Below are 21,316 nucleotides of genomic sequence, written 5' to 3' on the forward strand. Positions count from 1 at the left end.
ATTCAACATATGGCACCAACATCCCCTAAATATGGATACAAGAAATGAATTGGGAGGTGTTGGACTTTATAGGTGCACTTGATACAAATGCATATAACACGGATTATATAAAAGATATATATTTTTATTAAATCACATAGAAAAAGATAAAAGCATTTCATACAGTACATCCACATCCATTTGTGAGTAAAAGACATGACTTTCAATGTTATTTTGCTGTTTCCACACTTTTAATTCAACATGTTTCGCAGTGAGGCTTCTTCAAGAAAAGGCGTGGGATCTCAACTACTAAATAAATGAACAAACATATAAAAACAAAAATCATAAACATAATTGCAATACACATATACAAACTCTATGCATATCCAAGATGAACAAAGTACACAAATGCATCCCCCCTAAACCTGGCAAGGGTCCATTGAATTATAGGTTTAATCCTTCTATTTTCCGTATACATCTTATGAGACTATATCCTTCCCTGTGGGAGATCCGGCATATGTGTGTGATCATTACTAAGTTGGTTGGACGTACAGGGCCATCAGAACTGACTCTTTCATGACCTTGCCATATATTGGCTTAAATTCCTCATCTTCATGAGGTAGGAACCAACATTTTGGGGACCCTTGCCAGGTTTAGGGGGATGCATTTGTGTACTTTGTTTATCTAGGATATGCATAGAGTTTGTATATGTGTATTGCAATTATGTTTATGATTTTTGTTTTTATATGTTTGTTCATTTATTTAGTAGTTGTGATCCCACTCCTTTTCCTGAAGAAGCTCCGCAGAGAAACATGTTGAATCAAAAGCGTGCAAACCGCAATATAACATTGAAAGTTGTGACCTTTACTCACAAATGGCTGCGGATGTACTGTATGAAATGCTTTTATCTTTTTCTATGTGATTTAATAAAAATATATATGTTTTATATAATCCGTGTTATGTTGATTTGTATCAAGTGCACCTATAAAGTCCCACACCTCCCAATTCTTTTCCTGTATCCTGGTTTATGTTGCTGTGAATCCCTACTAGGGAGATGCACCCCTAGTAGGATAATCAAAAAATCTCATTAGAACAATAGGTGAAGAGAAGTTTGCACCTGTTTAGTTGACAACTGTCTAAAGTGGGGTACACGCTATGGGAAAAGCGGAAGAAAAATGATGTACGAGGCGTGTTCGTTCGATTTTTCGTAATAGTGTGTAGACAACTTTTGACATCCGATTCAGACTTTCTAAACAAAAACTTCTAAAGGAACAAACTCCAACATTTTTCTCGTGCGTGAACAGAACTAATTATTTTTGTTTAATGTGTAAAGTTTTCGTACAAGAAAAATCTGATACAAAAGACTGCATGATCAAAAACAATACACAACAAAAAAAAAGCCTTTGTTCGAGAATTTTTGTACAATTAGTACTATCCTCTTTTTCAGCCTGCTGTGAGGAAAACCGGACAACCTTTCGTCCGATTTTTGTATAGTGTGTACTGGGCTTAAGAGGAGACTTCCCTGTATTTTTGGAGAGATTTCTTGTCACTTCCTGTTGTGTCTCTAAGACAGGAAGTGAAAGGAAAATGTCCCTAATGGGGCATAGACACCAAGAAAACTGAAAGACATTCCAACCAATCTATTGAAAGCTAAAATAAAAAGTTTTGGTTTTAAATATCATTTAATATATTGTCATATTAGTGACTGCTAGATTTTTTAAAATTTGTTATCCAAGCAGAGGAGCTACAAAGGAATAGAATGTATTAACTAACTCTGTAGAAGCATAAGTATTCCAAAAACTGGCATATTAAAGCTATTGCGATAACCAGTTCATTATGCATTTTTTTTTCTATATGTGACATGAATACCTTTTACATGATTCTAAACTTGGAATATGATTTTTTTTTATTGGTATATCTGTAGAGAATAGAAGATCAAATAGATCATAAAGGAAAAGAAATGGATGAGGTTATTCCAGACATACCATCAGCTGCTGGAGACAAGGAATTTGGAGAAAAGGAACAAAATATCAAAATGCGTTTCCTACAGCTTCAAGCACCAATGCAGGAAAGAAAAAGAAAGCTACAATCTTCGAAGCAAGTACATCAGCTACACCGGGATTTGGCAGATGAAATTGTACGTTGTGTTCTTCTCTCTGGTCCCTCACTCTCATCATTCAGAGGAAACACTGTTCTCCTTCTCTTAAGTGGATTGGAGACAGGAAGTAGATGAATGTTTCCTCCTATCATCGCATGCCACTGATTTATGGGGAGAGTGTTGCAATGGTTCTGCAACACATTCACCATACAACCAGTGGTAGGAGGCAGAAGAAAAATAAACGATTGCACTTACACTATATAGTCAGTGTGACGGACTGCCTGACACCCCGACTGGGTGCCTTAGCCAAACGGTGCCTCCTGACTTCCAAACCCTTCCATCAGACCAGCCCTTTACCCCAAGCATCACAGACAAGATGTTTAGGTAAAACCAAAGGAATAGCTTAATTGAACAGAAATACAGGTTTTTATACACTTAAAAAAAACGGGCAGTCACCACATGAACAATAAAAACAAATGTTAAACATTGGGGTAAACATCCCACAATGGTTAGGTAATGTGAGCATGACTGTCCACTGTGCACAAAGCCAACTCCATAAAGACATGGTTTGATGAGCTGGAAGAACTCGAGTGCCCTGCACAGAGCCCTGATCTCAACTCTACTAAACACCTTTGGGATTAATTGAAACACCAATTGTGAGCCAGGCTGTCTTGTCCAACATCAGCACCTGCCCTCACAAATCTTATTTTGGTTGAATGGGCACACATTCCCACAGACACAATCCAAAATCGTGTGGAAAGTCTTCCAATAGAGGTGGATGCTGTTGTAGTCACAAATTGGGGTCAGCCTCCATAAAAATGCCTATTTTTTGGAATAGGATGTCCAACAAACTCATATAGGTGTATTTGTGTCTATAAACTGTTATCCATATAGTGTAAGTCATAAGGTCAGTGCCCTAAAGGGGATGTCACCTGGGGGTTTATTACCTAACGACAAAAAGTGCAAAAACACTGTTAGATCTAACCTTTCCTCTCCCTACTAAATATATATTTTTTGTTTGCTTGTGTTCCTGTTTGAGAGATTTCGCATTGATTTCTGTCCTGAGAGGAGGTGAAGGGAAATCATGCAAATAGGGACACAGGTGGCAATAAAATCCTGTCAGAAACTATAACTCTTCCCCGTTCTATCCAAAACTAAATAAAACATTTTGGCTTGAGTTGGACTTTAACAGATGTCTGTATTGCTTTATAGAAGTCAGAATGTTAGGTTTGGACTCTTCTTATGTATTATAACATTATAACATGTTGGTTTGCTTACAGCTTTGGGTTCAGGAAAGAATGCCACTAGCAGAATCCAAAGATTACGGAAACAATCTTCAGATGGTGCAGATGCTTTTAAAGAAGAATCAGGTATGTCTACAAAATCCCTGGCCTTTTTACACAACAGTTGGCAATTATGCTGTGCTTGAATGATTCATAATGTCAAAACTTTTCACAGTTGGAATGAAAATGCATCCATGGTGTGTGGTGGGGGGATTTGAGAATTATAGATATTGTTACTATTTTTTTCTTTAATATTTCTTTATTGAAAGTTTTCATCATTACAGAGAAAATTGCATTGTTATTGGAGAATATAGCAAATATCTCAGTATTAAAATAATACAAAAATTCCATCATTTCCAAAACATCACATAAGGTCAAGCCAAAGCAAATTCAGAAATTCTCTTTCTTCCTTTGCTTTCACAAATCATCTATACAACATAACAAGCATTATAAACATCTACAAATGATAACAACAAACACACAAACAAAAACAAAACACACACAAATAAATAAATCAAGCCACTAATCCAATATTCACATGATGTAATAAGCTATATACCTGTGTCTATGAAAAAAGTTACTACGACAGGTGGATTAATTCACACCTATCTTATCTACCCACTGGTATGGCCATCCATCCCCATTTTCCTTCTGAAGCCATACTTACTATCGTAAACCAAAATTGACCACCCTATAAAGAAACAACAAAGGCTAATGAAGATGGGGCCAACCCCAGGGCCAATATCCATGGTTTCCACAGTTTATTTCAATTATTAGGTATGCCCCTATTACAGTAGTTTTGTTGTTCCTTTAGAAGGTAATCATTTACTTGAAGACGCCATTCCTCAAATGAGGGTATACTCGAAGACATCCATTTTAGGGCAATTAACTTACAACACGCTATAAACCATAATCTACTATCTGATATCAAAATCTCAATGGGAAAAAGCTCTTCATCCCAAAAAAGAAAAACCTCTTCTAACCCAATAAGCATGTCTTAGGATCCATATTGATATGAGTATAAAAAACTTATTTAATTGTAGTGCCCACCTCTCGCCAGTATCTAACCAGTTTAGGACACTTTCACAACATATTTATTAGATCAGTTGGAGATTTTTGGCAACGTGGACAATCCAGGGTATCACCCCTGCCCCACTTAAAGTGTAAGTAAACCTCCCTATTGTTTTCAGCCAAGGAAGCTGCCATCTTTGCCTCTGTTTAATCATCAACTGCCATGATGCTGCAAATGTGATCAGTTTAGACACCAGCCATTGGATGGCTTGATAGTTTGTTTGAGAGCACAACCAATGGTAGTGTTACATTTCTGGCATGTGTTTTATGGATTGGTTTACTTCCGCTTAATCATTTTACCGGTGTTCTATATAAGTTGGCTGTATAAAGATGAAATAAGGCCTTTTTTCTCAGTCGCCACTGCTAATGAAGTTAAACGTTACATCGATCTTATCACTATCTTTTCCCCTTTAAACTTAGACTGTACTGCGTGCCGTAATTGTAGATATTTAAAAAATTATGATGAGGCAATTGATAAGATTCTTGTAGATCCTGAAAGGAGTGTAGAACACTATGTGAATAAAGCTGGGCTATATATTGAAACTCCTGGGAACACCAACGCTCAAATCCCTCCAATTTACATAGTTCTTTATAATGCCTATTCCTCCAAAGTGGTGAATACTCTGAAGCCCCTTCAAATTTCATTATACTCCTCATTTCCTGCCAGACCCTATTCATAAGTGCCAATATTGGACCTTTACAGGTATAAGCGAAAGCTCCAGATTCCAGCTGAACCAGAAGATTGTAACAAGAACAATTACCGTATTTATTGGCGTATAACACGCACCCCAAGTTTAAATGCCCATCAATGCAGCCTTATCAGTGTCATTGCAGCCTTATCAGTGTCATTGCAGCCTTGTCAGTGCAGCCTGTCAGTGCAGCCTTGCCCCAGTGTCCATTGCAGCCTTGTCAGTGTAGCCTTGTCAGTGCAGCCTTGCCCCAGTGTCCTTGGTTAAATTGATGATAGGCAACTCCTGTCCTCATATTGATTAGTGGTTCCAAATAAATAATAACTACTGCAGTAGGGAACAGACACAAAAGATACTCTCGGCATCTTTCCAAATAACTGTTCTGTTTTATTATGACGCATTTGAAGGTTTTTATACACATGATTATGTAGGTATCACATTAATATTACAATTGTATGTTTATGGTAACAAGGGGCGTTAAATAGGTAGGCTAATTCTAATCAGGACTCGAAAGAATGTAAACATGTACTGAAAACATTATTAGTGCCGTGTGCACAGTGAGGGCAGTGTGCAATACATACAAAATAGAATACAATTATATACAGAACTTACAAATTTCTATTACAGTCTATTGCATCCTTGTCAGTGCAGCCTTGCCCCAGTGTCCATTACAGCCTTGTCAGTGTTACTGGATGGATTTAAAATTGGCGCTGCCAAGATCGCAGGGACTGGGTGGAGCAGAGCGAGCACCACCGAGATCGCAGGGACTGGGCGGAGCGGAGCGAGCGCCGCCGAGATCGCAGGGACTGGGCGGAGCGGAGTGATCGCCGCCAAGATAATATAGCCGAGTGTACTCGGCTCCACTCGGCTCCGCTCACAGTCACGCCCAGTCCCACCCAGTCCCGCCCTATGATGGACATAACACAGGTCCAATGGCGGGACCGGGCATGACTGTGAGCGGAGCGGAGAGTAGCCGAGTACACTCGGCTATGTGTATCTCGGCGGTGATCGCTCCACTGACAATCAGCGGAGATCGGTGGGATCGGCGGGGATCGGCGTATAACAGGCACCCACAATTTCCCCCTGATTTTAAGGGAAAAAAGTGCGTGTTATATGCCGATAAATACGGTACTTAACCCTAGGGCCTGTATAGGATGTTCCCAATTCACAACTCCCCAACCAGCAAAATGCTGAAGTTGCGAGGCTATGAAATATAGTCTCGGCTGGGGCACCACTAGTCCGCCCCATCCATAGCTCACTGGAGGATTGATAGCTTAATCCTAGGGTTTTTTCCTTTCCATAATATCCTTCAAAATAATGATTCTAATTTTTTGAACCATTTAAGAGGTATTCATATCGACGAATTATGAACGATGTATAATAATCGAGTGGCCAAAATCATTTTTATAATGTTTGCTCGGCCCACCACCGATAACAGCAGCTTAATCCACGCTGTACTCTTAAATTGGAATTTAGTGAGAATAGGAGATAAATTATATATTAGGTAATCTTCTACCCTAGAATGTATCCATATTCCCAAATATTTAAACAATGAAACAATTTTGATTTGCTGAGCCTCTCTTAATACGAACAAACTGGGATTATCTAAAGCAGCGGTTCTCAACCTGGGGGTCGCGACCCCCTGGGGGGTCGATTGCCCATTCTCCAGGGGGTCGCGAATGCTGGCCGAGACAGACCCGAAGTTACTGCCTGAGTCCGTCCGTCTCGGCCAGCGAGATGTCACTTCCTGGAGAGGAGGGACTACACGGAAGTGACGTTCCGTCGCCGCCATCTTGGTACTCTCGCCCGCAGTAAGGCTTAGACTTAGAAGTCGGCAAGCGGACATCTTTGTACACCCACCGAAATCCGCTTGCTGCGGACGAGTGTACCAAGAGGGAGGCAACGAAACTTGCTGAAGAAGAAGAACACCTGTGACTTCTGGTAAGTCAGACACACAGGAAAAGCTGACAAGACAAAATTTTTTTTATTATGGAGATATATATATATATATATATATATATATTGATGGGCACAGTGGCTGCATTTGATGGCACAGTTGCAGCGTTTTAATGGGGGTTTTTTTCTGATTGTTTCAGTTTGTTTGCGCCCCCACCACTGATTTATATATAAACGTTGCGGTTGATTCCTCAAAAGTGGTTATTCCGTGCCAGTGCTAGATACACAAAGTGTATAGCTTCCAAACATGTATCTAGCACTGGCACGGAATAACTACTTTTGAGGAACCAACTGGGACGTATATATATATATATATACGACGTATATATATAAGAACACCTGTGACTTCTGGTAAGTCAGACACACAGGAAAAGCTGACAAGACAAATTTTTTTTTATTATGGAGATATATATAAGCCTCCTTAAATTAATAGCTGTAGACCTTGTAGGGATATTGTTACTATAGTTCCTTCTTGCAATATATACATCTTTCCATTATTGTTTCCAAAATATCAGTAAGTAGAGCTACATAGGTTTTCTTAGGACTTGCCTGTCTGTATTGCCTGTGGGTGGGCGCAGCATGGTGCGGCAGCAGTAACACACCATCCCGATGCAGTTGAAAACTTGTATTGAAGTACAACACTTCACAACACGCCTGGTGGAAGGAAGCCTAACCGGGAAACACTGACGGATTAAAGCAAGGTGTAGCGGAGCAGGTCTCAGCTGAGCTGACAGTGTCTGTCTCTAGTGGCAGAATGCGGCCTGGCTGGTCCGAGCCCAAGTGCGGAGGTTTCCCGGAGAGTGGCAAATCCCTACGCTTTCCCTACTCATCTGTACATTTCCCTATCTTTAATACTGTCCCTGACAGACGGGCGACCTGTCCTTACACTACGCATATGCTGCCAAACTACGCCAAACTCAGGAGACAGGGTCTTAAATAGACTCTGCCACACCTAAGATGGTCACATGGGTAGCCAGCCAAACAGATCACTGCCACAGTGACCCAGGAAACCATAGAGAAACCATCCTGCTGTCTCTCTGAAATGCTGTTGCGATTGAGCTTTTATTCCAGAGGTTTTCCAAACCAGAGCACCTACTTCCATGTTCCATTATAGTCCTCATTTTGGAATATTTGAAGCCACGCTACCCAGAAGCATCCTGTTTCCCCCTCAATCAAATATGTATCTTTAAAAGATAACTAAACCAAAGAAGAAAAGTTTAAAATCATGCAGCTTACCAGTCCTTAGATTTGGCTGCATTCGTTTTCTTTTTTCAAGCTAAGACTATTTTCATCAAGTAGAGCAAATACCTGTTGATCTTACCTGAAATACAATGCCTTTGTCACTTCCTGTGAGGTGACATTTTATGTGGTGCATCTCACCACCCCTTATACATTACTGGTAAAATGTTTCTGCTTCAGACTTTACAGAAAGAAATTGCGGGTCATGAGCCAAGAGTTGATGATGTTATCAAAAGGGCAGAAACTAAGACTATGGAAGGTGAACCAGAAATCAAACCTCAGCCAATCAAAAAGCTGTGTGAATCGCTACAAGAGCAATGGAATTACTTGAAGACTGCAACACTGAACAGGGAGAAATCCCTTAACCAAGCAAATGAGGCTCAGCAGTACTATGTGGATGCCAGTGAAGCAGAGGCTTGGATTGATGAACAACAGCTTTACATGATTGGGGATGAAACGTCAAAGGTATGTCATAATAAATAGGAGGTGTTAAAAAATAAAGTTAATTTCAGCTCAGTTTTGGGCACAAGTTCACAAAAAGGCTATCGGGGAACTGGAGAAAGTGCAAAGAAGGGAAACCAAACTGATAAGAGGCACAGAGGAGCTCAGCTATGAGGAAAGATTAGAGGAACTGAATTTATTCTCTCTTGAGAAGAAGAGATTAAGGGGGGATATGATCAACATGTATAAATACACAACGGGTCCATATAGTGAACTCGGTGGAGAGTTATTCACCTTAAGGTCATTACAGAGGACAAGGGGCAACTCTTTACATTTCGAGGAAAAAAGATTTATTCTCCAAATACAAAAAGGCTTTTTTTACAGTAAGGACTGTGAAAATGTGGCATAGACTCCCTCAAGACTCGGCTCTGGCCAGCTCAGTAGATTGTTTTAAAAAAGGCCTGGATTCTTTCCTAGATATGCATTATATAACTGGATACTAATATTTATAGGTAAAGTTGATCCAGGGAATATCCGATTACCTCTTGGGGGATCCGGAAGGAATTTTTACCCCTGCTGGAGCAAATAATTTTTTTGCCTTCCTCTTGATCAACTGTAAGTATAGGATTGTATAAAATATTTTTTTCCCTTCTATTAGTTTAACTGGATGGACTTCTTTCAGTCAGACTAATCTATGAAACTATGTAACGTCATCTTTCGATATTTAAGCTTGTTAAAGTGGGCCTTGTTAAAGTGGGCCTAATGTAAAAAACACATACACTGTCTCATAGGTTCCCCCTAAATTGCTAAAAATACAAGAAAAATGTTCCACAAGACAATATAGAAAATAGGGTCTCCAGCATTTTTTGCAGTCAAGCATCTCAGCGCTTTGAGACCGGGGGTGCTGGAAAGATTTTTTTTTATTATTTAAAGTGGAACTGCAGTGTGGCCAAGGGTCACCAGCTTTTGTCATAATGTGCTTGCACATTATGTCAGACTTATCTCTGGGTTTGCCCTACTCCAACATTGTGAGCTCCACAATCCCTTAGCCATTGGGTGGCCACTGGTGATGTAACTCCTGCACATGCAATTTGAAGTCACATCAACTTGGCGCCTGTCTTCATTCTTGACAGCTTGCAGGTGCAGGAGGTGTACACTGTACTGTGCATGGGCCGCAATCAGTAAAACAAGAAAAAAAATTGCTAGAAGAAAGGGGAATTAGTTATGTTGAAAAAAAAAAACATGCAAAGTCTCTTCTGACAAAAAGCTCAATCTCCTAACTTTTTTTAGATTTCAGATATATTTTAACTTTACAGTGTAAAGTTTTTTTTTCTCCACAATCTGATGCATTTTTTCTATATTGTGGGGACACTTATTTTCTTTTATATTTTGTGTCCACATTAATGAACCAGCTTTTTAGTTAAAATGAACATATCACACACTGCTAATCCAGTATCCAGACAGTCAATTTACTGAGGAACTGGTGCCATAGTGATGCCCAGAATTGTCTGTAGAGCACAGCATGTGTAGAAGGCTTCATAGTTATGACATATACTAAGGTATTTCAGGATTTAAGTCTGCAGAATTTCATGCTGTTTGTTCTGTATCACAAGTAGGTTCAACTTTTTGTTGAACTGGTCCTGACGATGTAATTATTTTAATAATATACTTCATTTCTGGAAATATTGTACCACACCACAAAATGCACAGATGTACCATTTATGGGTAAACAATACACAGATTTGCCAAATATTTATGTCTAAAGAAAGATTCGATTAAATTAAATGAAAGACAATAAATCATAATTTTTGCAGGAATCTGAATACTCAGTCTTTAATTCATACAGTTGTTCAGGCTTCCCTAAAATGATGTTGTATCTACCACCTTATTTAGCTTTTCCTTAGCTTTTCCTTACCTGAGTCTGACATTGCAGCCTGAGTAAGGGCCTCAGGGATAATGTGAAGACTGACAGTTGCTGCTCTATCAGTGACCACATTCAGAAGTTGAGTATGTAAGGTCAGGTAGCGGACAGGCAGTGTCAGACTTCAGGTGGCCTCTGAACCCTTGATACAGGCCAAAGTGTGAGAAAACACTTCTGCACAGTGCTAAAGCTTCTTCTTGCAAGATTTGTGATACTCAGTGTTCCCATGAACTCATCGAAAGGATCATGACACAGAAGATACCGTGAAAGATTTGCTAGCATTATTTGGACCAAGGGCACACTTAATTCAATCCTGAGATTTCATAAAATTCTGACTCTTGGTCAGGAAATGAGTGAATTCATAATTAAATTGGTATTTTTTTTTTAGGATGTGGAGGATGAAGAAAGCGTGGTGTTAATGCTGAAGAAGCACCTGATTTTGCAACAAGGCGTTGAACAGTATGGAAAAAATATCAAGGAATTGGCAGAGCGATCTCAGAAACTGCTGGCCTTGGATCATCCTGATGGGTACAAACAGATGGATAATAGGCACCTCTTCTTACTATTATTAACATTATTAGCTCATTAGTCATTAGTCATTATTAGCTCATTAGCTCATTAAGAATGAACGGTTAGCTCTGAATACAGGCGGTAGCAGCCCTGCACTACTGAAATATTTGATGATTTTTAGAGTGCATACTCACACTCTCATAACTGTGGTATTGCTTAAACCTATGGCAGACTCTTGGCAATACTAGTGTTTAGAAGAACTATAATGTAACCATCCCTGGGGTGATTGTGATGACAGATAAATGCTGATAACAACCATATATTCCACATAACTGCATGTTTATAGGAAAAAATTACTTTGGATGGCTAGAATTAAAATATTAGTCCCCAAATACATCTATGACTTATGACAGGGGTATTGAATTAAAATTCATAGAGGTCCGATTAGTAAAATTTTCTTCCAGCTGAGGTCCAAATCGTAGTTTTGTGCGATGACGCAGATTCTTTACATCACAGCCGAGGTGTGCAGGCACGACAGTCCATTCATTTGAATGGGCTGCTGTGCCTGCATTTTCTGCTGGGAAAAGGTCCTGGCACCTTTTTAAAAATGCATCCACATGGAAACTGCATGGTGGGTTTGTACCATGCAATTTCCATGTGCGGGAAATTGCACCTTGCATTTCAGTGCGTTTAAGAGTCAATGGTACCCCTGCACGTTTTCTGTGCAGCACCTCATTTTGTGCGCAGCTGCTGGTCCCCTTCACATCTTCCCCACCACAGCACTGCTACCCTTCACATATCACCCCACACATTATTGCCCCCCTTCACATATCACCCAACACAGTATTTCCCCTTTTCACATATCACCCCACACAGTATTTCCCCCTTCACATATCACCCCACACAGTATTGCCCCCTTCACATATCACCCCACACAGTATTGTCCCCTTCACATATCACCCCACACAGTATTGCCCTCTTCACATATCACCCCACACATTATTGCCCCCCTTCACATATCACCCCACACAGTATTGTTCCCTTCACATATCACCCCCACACAGTATTGCCCCCTTCACATATCACCCCCACACAGTATTGCCCCTTCACATATCACCCCATACAGTATTGCCCCCTTTACATGACCCCCCACACAGCACTGCCCCAATTCCCCCGCTCCCTATCCTTCACAGTTCCATATATTTTCCTCCCTTCACTCTCCTACCTTTCACAGGGCGGAAAGCAGGAGGCGGGACAATCCTAAACTGAAAGCACCACAGCACTGGGCGGGACGCGGGAGCTGTCGGGTTGACTTTTCATATCAGCGAACTGGTGATTGGCTGCTAGGACCACCTCCTAGCAGCCAATCACCTCCCAATTAACGTGATAGGCAGCTACCTCTCTCCACGCAGTGCTGGTCCCACCCCCAGTCCAGAATTGTCCCGCCTCCCGCCGTCCTCTCTATTCTGCTAATTATAGCGGAGAAGGCTGGGGACAAAAGCGGCGACTAAATGACACGATCGTGGCGGTCTGGAAACAGCAGCAGCTCGGGCCGGACGCTGACCGCGTGCCGCCATTTAGTGATGCCCAACTTATGAGGAAGTCTTACATATTTATAGGCTCCTCTCCCATACTGAAATAGCTTATTATGATTTTACTGCACACTAGTGGTAAGCCACTCAAAGTGTGAGTTTAAAGTTGCAGCAAGTACGGGAACAGGGTGCTGTGATGTTTACAGGAAGCTATGTACAGCACTGTGCCAGCCCCTCCAATTAGCCATGATCTGCTTGAATTCAATGGCAAAGCACAGAGACCCAGTGATGACATCACTGAGTCTAAAAAAATAAATTAAAAAAAGGACAGGTTTATTTAAAAAATATTAGCATGTTGAGGAAAGGGGAGGAGGAAACAGGGAATGGATAATGAGTAAACTTTATTTTTATATTTTTTTAACAATCAGGATTGCTTTATTAAGGAATAATAATACAGCATTTTTGAAGAAACAAAACATAAAAACTGTTTGACATGGTATGACAAGTATCCAGCAACAGCTCAAATGGGCAAGATATGTTTTAAATAAATACTACATTTTCATAGGGCTAATCTCAGCATTCACAGCGTATAATAACCAATAACATCCCAAGGCAGAATGGACAAAAACTGAGGGGGAACAGACATAGGGAAAAAGGGAGGGGGAAGGGCAACAAAACACTGCCGCCTACTTATCAAAGGGGGGGGGGGGCACATGAAATCCACTCTATTGGGAGGTCCATGGCAGCCAGACCTTATCGAACTTCCAAGGGCAGCCACGACTAATGTACATCATCTTGTAAAGAGTCAGGGCTGCATCAATCATGGCCTCCCAGGACAATAGGAGGGGTAGAGGAGGACCACCTACAGAGAATTTCTTTTTTGGCATAAAATAGCAAATATGAAATCAATTATTTACTATGATGGGACCTTTGAGCATCATCATGGATCCCTAACAGGGCCAGTTCCCGGGGACATAGGGACCCACGACCCAAGCCTAAGGTTAATGAGCTCAAACACTTCGGAGAAGAACGTAAACATGCTAAGGCGCTCCAAGAACATGTGTAAGTAGGTACCCAGCAGTGTCTGACAGTGGTGACAGTGAGGGTCTTTATCTGGGTATATGCTTTGCAGTCTCACTGGAGTATAATATACCCGATGTAAAAACTTAATTTGTCTCTAGAGGAAATTACCAATTTGGGATTGCTCTAGACAATCCTCCCAGTCCTCTCGGCCTAGAGAGGGAATGCCTAATTTCCATGAATCCCACAATTTCTCAACTTTAGATTAGTAACAAGCAGGGTCCCATATAGACCAGATAAAGATTTCTCAAGATCCTTCTGAGACAGCCGTTTCCCTTTAACGGGATCCAACTGGAGGAGAGGAGGAGAAGGAAATTGAGCCCTGGCAGCATGGCGGGGTTGAGCATAGTGAAAAAACATCCAACCCGGCAACCGGAAAAACTTTATCTTTAAAGCAAAACATTTTCTTCTGATGAGACAGCACACAGCTCTAGGAAAGCCATTTGGCAGGATCCCTACTAATTTAGCTAAAAACACAGATAACTCAAATGACCCCAAAAATCCTAAAGTTTGTACACTGCTGCAAAATCTCCCTTTTTATGGCCATTATCAGGCTGGCAAAGATGGTATTTACATTGTCTTTTGTTTGCAGTGAACAGATAATCCGACACCAGGACAACCTAGAGAAGCAGTATACAGCCCTGAGAGACATGGCAGATGAACGAAGGCGACATTTGGACAATATCTATCATATGTTTCAACTGAGGCGTGAAGTGGAGGACTTGGAGCAATGGATTGCAGAGAGAGACATCAAAGCCTCATCCCAGGAGATGGGTCAAGATTTAGACCATGTGACTGTAAGTACACATTAAAATCTTTTTTATAGTTGATGGAGATTGTGTGTTCAAAATTATGAAGGGTGTCCAACCTAAAAGATTAGGAGTGGTTTCAAAAACTTTTCCCTAGCCCACCTACTTCACCGTTTGCAGCTAAAATAAGTCCTCATTTACCTGCCCCAGAGGGATGATTACCAGAGCCGATAGGTATGGCCTACTAGGAGCCTTAGTTTGATTTACATCTTGCACTTGAGGAATTTATCCACTGTGCCACACCTCAAGACCATCTCCATTCTCTGGAGAATGCTCCATCATTCCCTATGGAAGTCAGCAGTGCATGCCTATAAATATATTTGTTTTATTGATGTATATAGTAGTTTTGTCTTGATTTCCATTAAATGGAAATAAATTTAATTTCACAGGTGCTCCGAGATAAATTCCGTGATTTTGCCAAAGAGACAGGAATAACTGGCCAGGAGCGGATTGACAATGTGAATATCCTAATTGAAGAACTGATTGACGCTGGACATTCTGAGGCTGCAACAATTGCAGAATGGAAGGACAACCTGAATGAGAGTTGGGCAGATCTGCTGGAACTGATTGACACTCGTGTACAGCTGTTGTCTGCCTCTTATGATCTCCACAAGTTCTTCTATGATGGTACAGAGATCCTGAGCCTGATCGAGGAAAAGCACAAAGAGCTACCAGAGGAGTTGGGTGGTGACGTACATACAGCACAGTCTCTGCACAGAGTACATACGGCCTTTGAGAGGGATTTCCATTTTATTGGGTCACAGGTATCTATGCATCAGTTATATGTTATCTGAAGTATATTAGGTTTATGTCAACAAATGTAAGGGTTTGGTCCATAATTTTGTGTTCCAGCATGTCCTTATGTATTGTTCATGATATATAATAAATAAATAATCCAACTTGGTGAGTATGGTGCCCTCATAAGGGCCACAGTGGGTGTGTACACCCAGGAACTGAAGCACAAATATTTCATAAATACAGTCACATTATTATATGACTCTAGCATCTAATAAACCTGAAATATCAGTTGCAAGTACATCAGTACAAATAAATACAACCAGCATATTGTTTCATGTAAAATAACAGGTGAACTGTAAGCCATATACAGTACAGAGCCTTGAAAAAGTATTCATACCCCTTGAAATTTTCCACATTTTGTCATGTTACAACCAAAAACGTAAATTTATTTTTATTGGAATTTTATGTGATAGACCAACACAAAGTGGCACATAATTGTCAAGTGGAAGGAAAATGATTTTCCAATTTTTTTACAAATAAATATCTGAAAAGTGTGGCTTGCATTTGTATTCAGCCCCCTTTACTCTGATAACTCTAACTAAAATCCAGTGGAACCAATTGCCTTCAGAAGTCACCTAATTAGTAAATAGAGTCCACGTGTGTGTAAGTTATTCTCAGTATAAATATAGCTGTTCTGTGAAGCCCTCAGAGGTTTGTTAGAGAACCTTAGTGAACAAACAGCATCATGAAGGCCAAGGAACACACCAGACAGCTCAGGGATAAAGTTTTGGAGAAGTTTAAAGCAGGGTTAGGTTAGAAAAAAAATATCCCAAACTTTGAACATCTCATGAAGCACTGTTCAAGCCATCATCCGAGAATGGAAAGAGTATGGCACAACTGCAAACAGGACACGGCTATCCACCTAAACTGACAGGCCGGGCAAGGAGAGCATTAATCAGGGAAGCAGCCAAGAGGCCCATGGTAACTCTGGAGGAGCTGCAGAGATCCACAGTTAGGTGGGAGAATCCGTCCACAGGACAACTATTAGTTGTGCACAGGGGCGGACTGACCATCGGGCAGTTCGGACGCTGACCGAGGGCCCGTGGCCAGTAGGGGGCCCCATGGCAGCTTCCACTTCGGGACCCGATCTACCCGTCAGCTAGCTGTGATTGACGGGCTGATCGGGTCTCTGCTCACTGCTAAGAGACTGCAGTGTATACACACACCTCGTGATGCGCTCCTCCTCCTCCCCGCCGGCCCCTCCTTCCCTCCCGTCCACCCCAGGTGCTTGTATCTGTCATCACCTCGGACGGACAGAAAAGAGGAGGGGCCGGCGAGGAGGAGGAGCGCATCACGAGAGGTCTGTATACAGCCGCTTCCCGCGCTACTCTGCATGTAGGAAGGAAAGTGCAGCAGCTTGTACCACGTGCTGCTATTAGAAAGTTGCTGCACAGCTTCCCACCCACAGTGTCCCCCTGTGCCCCCCACCTCCCCACAGTGTCCCCCTGTGCCCCCCACCTCCCCACAGTGTCCCCCACCTCCCCACAGTGTCCCCCTGTGCCCCCCACCTCCCCACAGTGTCCCCCTGTGCCCCCCACCTCCCCACAGTGTCCCCCACCTCCCCACAGTGTCCCCCTGTGCCCCCCACCTCCCCACAGTGTCCCCCTGTGCCCCCCACCTCCCCACAGTGTCCCCCCCCACCTCCCCACAGTGTCCTCCTGTGCCCCCCACCTCCCCACAGTGTCCCCCTGTGCCCCCCACCTCCCCACAGTGCCCCCCTGTGCCCCCCCACCTCCCCACAGTGTCCTCCTGTGCCCCCCACCTCCCCACAGTGTCCCCCTGTGCCCCCCACCTCCCCACAGTGTCCCCCTGTGCCCCCCCACCTCCCCACAGTGTCCTCCTGTGCCCCCCACCTCCCCACAGTGTCCCCCTGTGCCCCCCCACCTCCCCACAGTGTGCTCCTGTGCCCCCCACCTCCCACAGTGTCCCCCTGTGCCCCCCACCTCCCCACAGTGTCCCCCTGTGCCCCCCCACCTCCCACAGTGTCCTCCTGTGCCCCCCACCTCCCCACAGTGTCCCCCTGTGCCCCCCCACCTCCCCACAGTGTCCTCCTGTGCCCCCCACCTCCCCACAGTGTCCCCCTGTGCCCCCCACCTCCCCACAGTGTCCCCCTGTGCCCCCCCCCACCTCCCCACAGTGTCCTCCTGTGCCCCCCACCTCCCCACAGTGTCCTCCTGTGCCCCCCACCTCCCCACAGTGTCCTCCTGTGCCCCCCACCTCCCCACAGTGTCCTCCTGTGCCCCCCACCTCCCCACAGTGCCCCCCTGTGTGCCCTCCACCCCCACAGTGACCCCTGTGCCCCCCACCTCCCCACAGTGACCCCCACCTCCCCACAGTGTCCCCCTGTGCCCCCCCACCTCCCCACAGTGTCCTCCTGTGCCCCCCACCTCCCCACAGTGTCCCCCTGTGCCCCCCACCTCCCACAGTGTCCCCCTGTGCCCCCCCACCTCCCCACAGTGTCCTCCTGTGCCCCCCACCTCCCCACAGTGTCCCCCTGTGCCCCCCCACCTCCCCACAGTGTCCTCCTGTGCCCCCCACCTCCCCACAGTGTCCCCTGTGCCCCCCACCTCCCCACAGTGTCCCCCTGTGCCCCCCCACCTCCCCACAGTGTCCTCCTGTGCCCCCCACCTCCCCACAGTGTCCTCCTGTGCCCCCACCTCCCCACAGTGCCCCCCTGTGTGCCCTCCACCCCCACAGTGACCCCCTGTGCCCCCCACCTCCCCACAGTGACCCCCACCTCCCCACAGTGTCCCCCTGTGCCCCCCATCTCCCCACAGTGACCCCCACCTCCCCACAGTGTCCCCCTGTGCCCCACAGTGTCCCCCTGTGCCCCCCACCTCCCCACAGTGTCCTCCTGTGCCCCCCACCTCCCCACAGTGCCCCCTGTGCCCTCCACCCCCCACAGTGACCCCCTGTGCCCCCCACCTCCCCACAGTGACCCCCACCTCCCCACAGTGTCCCCCTGTGCCCCACAGTGACCCCCACCTCCACACAGTGTCCCCCTGTGCCCCCACCTCCCCACAGTGACCCCCACCTCCCCACAGTGTCCCCCTGTGCCCCCCACCTCCCCACAGTGATCCCCTGTGCCCCCCCACCTCCCCACAGTGTCCCCATGTGCCCCCACCACCCCCACAGTGACCCCCTGTGCCCCCACCTCCCCACAGTGACCCCCACCTCCCCACAGTGTCCCCCTGTGCCCCCCACCTCCCCACAGTGACCCCCACCTCCCACAGTGTCCCCCTGTGCCCCCCACCTCCCCACAGTGATCCCCTGTGCCCCCCCACCTCCCCACAGTGTCCCCATGTGCCCCCCCACCTCCCCACAGTGCCCCCTTGTGCCCCCCACCTCCCCCCTCCCCACAGTGCCCCCCTGTGCCCCCCACCTCCCCACAGTGTCCCCCTGTGCCCCCCCACCTCCCCACAGTGCCCCCCTGTGCCCTCACCTCCCCACAGTGCCCCCCTGTGCCCCCCCACCTCCCACAGTGCCCCCATGTGCCCCCCACAGTGCCCCTTGTGCCCCCCACCTCCCCCCCTCCCCACAGTGCCCCCCTGTGCCCTCCACCTCCCCACAGTGTCCCCATGTGCCCCCCACAGTGCCCCCTTGTGCCCCCCACCTCCCCCCCTCCCCACAGTGCCCCCCTGTGCCCCCCACCTCCCCACAGTGTCACCCTGTGCCCCCCCACCTCCCCACAGTGCCCCCCTGTGCCCTCACCTCCCACAGTGCCCCCCTGTGCCCCCCCACCTCCGCACAGTGTCCCCATGTGCCCCCCACAGTGCCCCCTTGTGCCCCCCACCTCCCCCCCTCCCCACAGTGCCCCCCTGTGCCCTCCACCTCCCCACAGTGTCCCCCTGTGCCCCCCCACCTTCCCACAGTGTCCCCCTGTGCCCTCCACCTCCCCACAGTGTCCCCCTGTGCACTCCACCTCCCCACAGTGCCCCCCTGTGCCCTCCACCCCCCACAGTGTCCCCCTGTGCCCTCCACCTCCCACAGTGTCCCCCTGTGCCCCCACCTCCCCACAGTGTCCCCCTGTGCCCCCCACAGTGCCCCCCTGTGCCCTCCACCTCCCCCCTCCCCACAGTGCCCCCCTGTGCCCTCCACCCCCCCCACAGTGCCCCCCTGTGCCCTCACCTCCCCACAGTGCCCCCCTGTGCCCTCCACCCCCCCAGTGTCCCCCTGTGCCCTCCACCTCCCCACAGTGTCCCCCTGTGCCCCCACCTCCCCACAGTGTCCCCCTGTGCCCCCCACCTCCCCACAGTGCCCCCCTGTGCCTCCACCTCCCCCCCACAGTGCCCTCCACCCCTCCACAGTGTCCCCCTGTGCCCCCCACCTCCCCACAGTGTCCCCCTGTGCCCTCCACCTCCCCACAGTATCTCCCTGTGCCCTTCACCCCCCACAGTGTCCCCCTGTGTTTTCCATCCCCCCCCCATGGTGTCTCCCTGTGCCACTCACACACAGTGTCCCCCTGTGCCCTCCACCCACCTACAGTGTCCCCCTGTGCCCTCCAACCCCCCCCCATGGTGTCTCCCTGTGTCCTCCACCCCCACTGTGTCGCCTTCCGCCCTGATGGCTACCCTGAAAGACACTGTGTTAAGTCTGAGGATCCAGTGCTCTACTGTGTGCCCTGTGTTTTGGTTTGTGCCCTGCTATTTGCCCTACTGCGTGCCCCATGGCCTGTGATGTGCCCTGCTAGTGTACCCCCTTATGTGCCCTACTCTGTGCCCCTTGCCCTGTGATGTGCTTGTGATGTGCCCTGCTGTGTACCGCCTGTTGTGCTCTACTGTGTGCCCTGTAATGTGCTCTGTGTGCCCCATGCCCTGGGATGTGTGCCCTGATGTGTACCGCCTGTGTCCTGTTCCCAAGGATGTGCCCTACTGTGTGCCCTGCTGTGTGCCCTACTATTTGCCACATGCCCTGTGATGTGCAGCACGTTCCCTGCTGTGTATCTCCTGATGTGCTCTGTGATGTGCCCCGCTGTGTACCCACTGATGTGCCCTGTACCCTCTGTGATGCACCATGCTGTGCTCAATAATGTGCCCTGATGTGTACAGCATAATAAACCCTGCTGGGTGCCCCATTATGTGTCTGTGATGTGCCCTACTGTGTGCCCCATGCCTGTGCCCCATGATGTGCCCCGTGCTCTGCAGTGTGCCATGTGATGTGCCTTACTGTGTGCCCCATGTAAGTGGGGCTTTGTGTAGGTGCGGCTTGCATGTGGGCGGAGACACAGGGGGCCCCATGATCTTCTATTGCCCGGGGGCCCCATGAGTTGTCCAGTCCGCCCCTGGTTGTGCACTTCAAAAATCTGGCCTTTATGGAAGAGTGGCAAGAAGAAAGCCATTGTTGAAAGAAAGCCATAAGAAGTGCTGTTTTCAGTTTGCGAGGAGCCATGTGGAGGACACAGTAAACATGTGGAAGTAGGTGCTCAGGTCAGATGAGACTAAAATTGAACTGTTTGGCCTAAAAGAAAAACGCTATGTATGGTGGAAAACTAACACTGCACATCACCCTGAATATACCATCCCCACCCTGAAACATGATGGTGGCAGCATCATGTTGTGGGGATGCTTTTTTTTTTCAGCAGGGACAGGGAAGCTGGTCAGAGCTGATGGGAAGATCTATGGTGCCAAATACAGAGCAATCTTAGAAGAAAACCTGTTATGCCGTGTACACACGAGCGGACTTTACGGCGGGCTAGGTCCGACGGTCTTTCCGACGGACTTTCTGATTAGGTCCGACGGTCTTTCCAAACCGACGGACTTGGCCACACATGATAGGACTAAGTCCGTTCTTAAGTTTGTTCGGTTTGAACGTGATGACGTAAATGGGACTAAAAAAGGAAGTTCAATAGCCAGTAGCCAATAGCTTCCCATGCGTCGTATTTGGTCCGTTGGTCCAGCACACAGATGAACA

At 46.4% G+C, this 21,316-nt stretch overlaps 1 protein-coding gene across 2 annotated transcripts in view; it reads left to right on the forward strand.

The window, feature by feature from the left end:
- The window catches only part of SPTB (spectrin beta, erythrocytic), a 233,340-nt gene that overhangs the window by 128,325 nt on the left and 83,699 nt on the right, over window positions 1-21,316 (forward strand). For both annotated transcript variants that reach the window (XM_073609324.1, XM_073609325.1), the window contains 6 exons: window positions 1,904-2,116; window positions 3,358-3,447; window positions 8,496-8,780; window positions 11,066-11,205; window positions 14,392-14,596; window positions 14,998-15,372. In XM_073609324.1, the coding sequence (XP_073465425.1) occupies window positions 1,904-2,116; window positions 3,358-3,447; window positions 8,496-8,780; window positions 11,066-11,205; window positions 14,392-14,596; window positions 14,998-15,372 (1,308 nt within the window). The remainder of the gene's footprint in view (window positions 1-1,903; window positions 2,117-3,357; window positions 3,448-8,495; window positions 8,781-11,065; window positions 11,206-14,391; window positions 14,597-14,997; window positions 15,373-21,316) is intronic.

Source organism: Aquarana catesbeiana, linkage group LG13 (assembly GCF_042186555.1).
Source record: "Aquarana catesbeiana isolate 2022-GZ linkage group LG13, ASM4218655v1, whole genome shotgun sequence".
Lineage (NCBI taxonomy): Eukaryota > Metazoa > Chordata > Amphibia > Anura > Ranidae > Aquarana > Aquarana catesbeiana.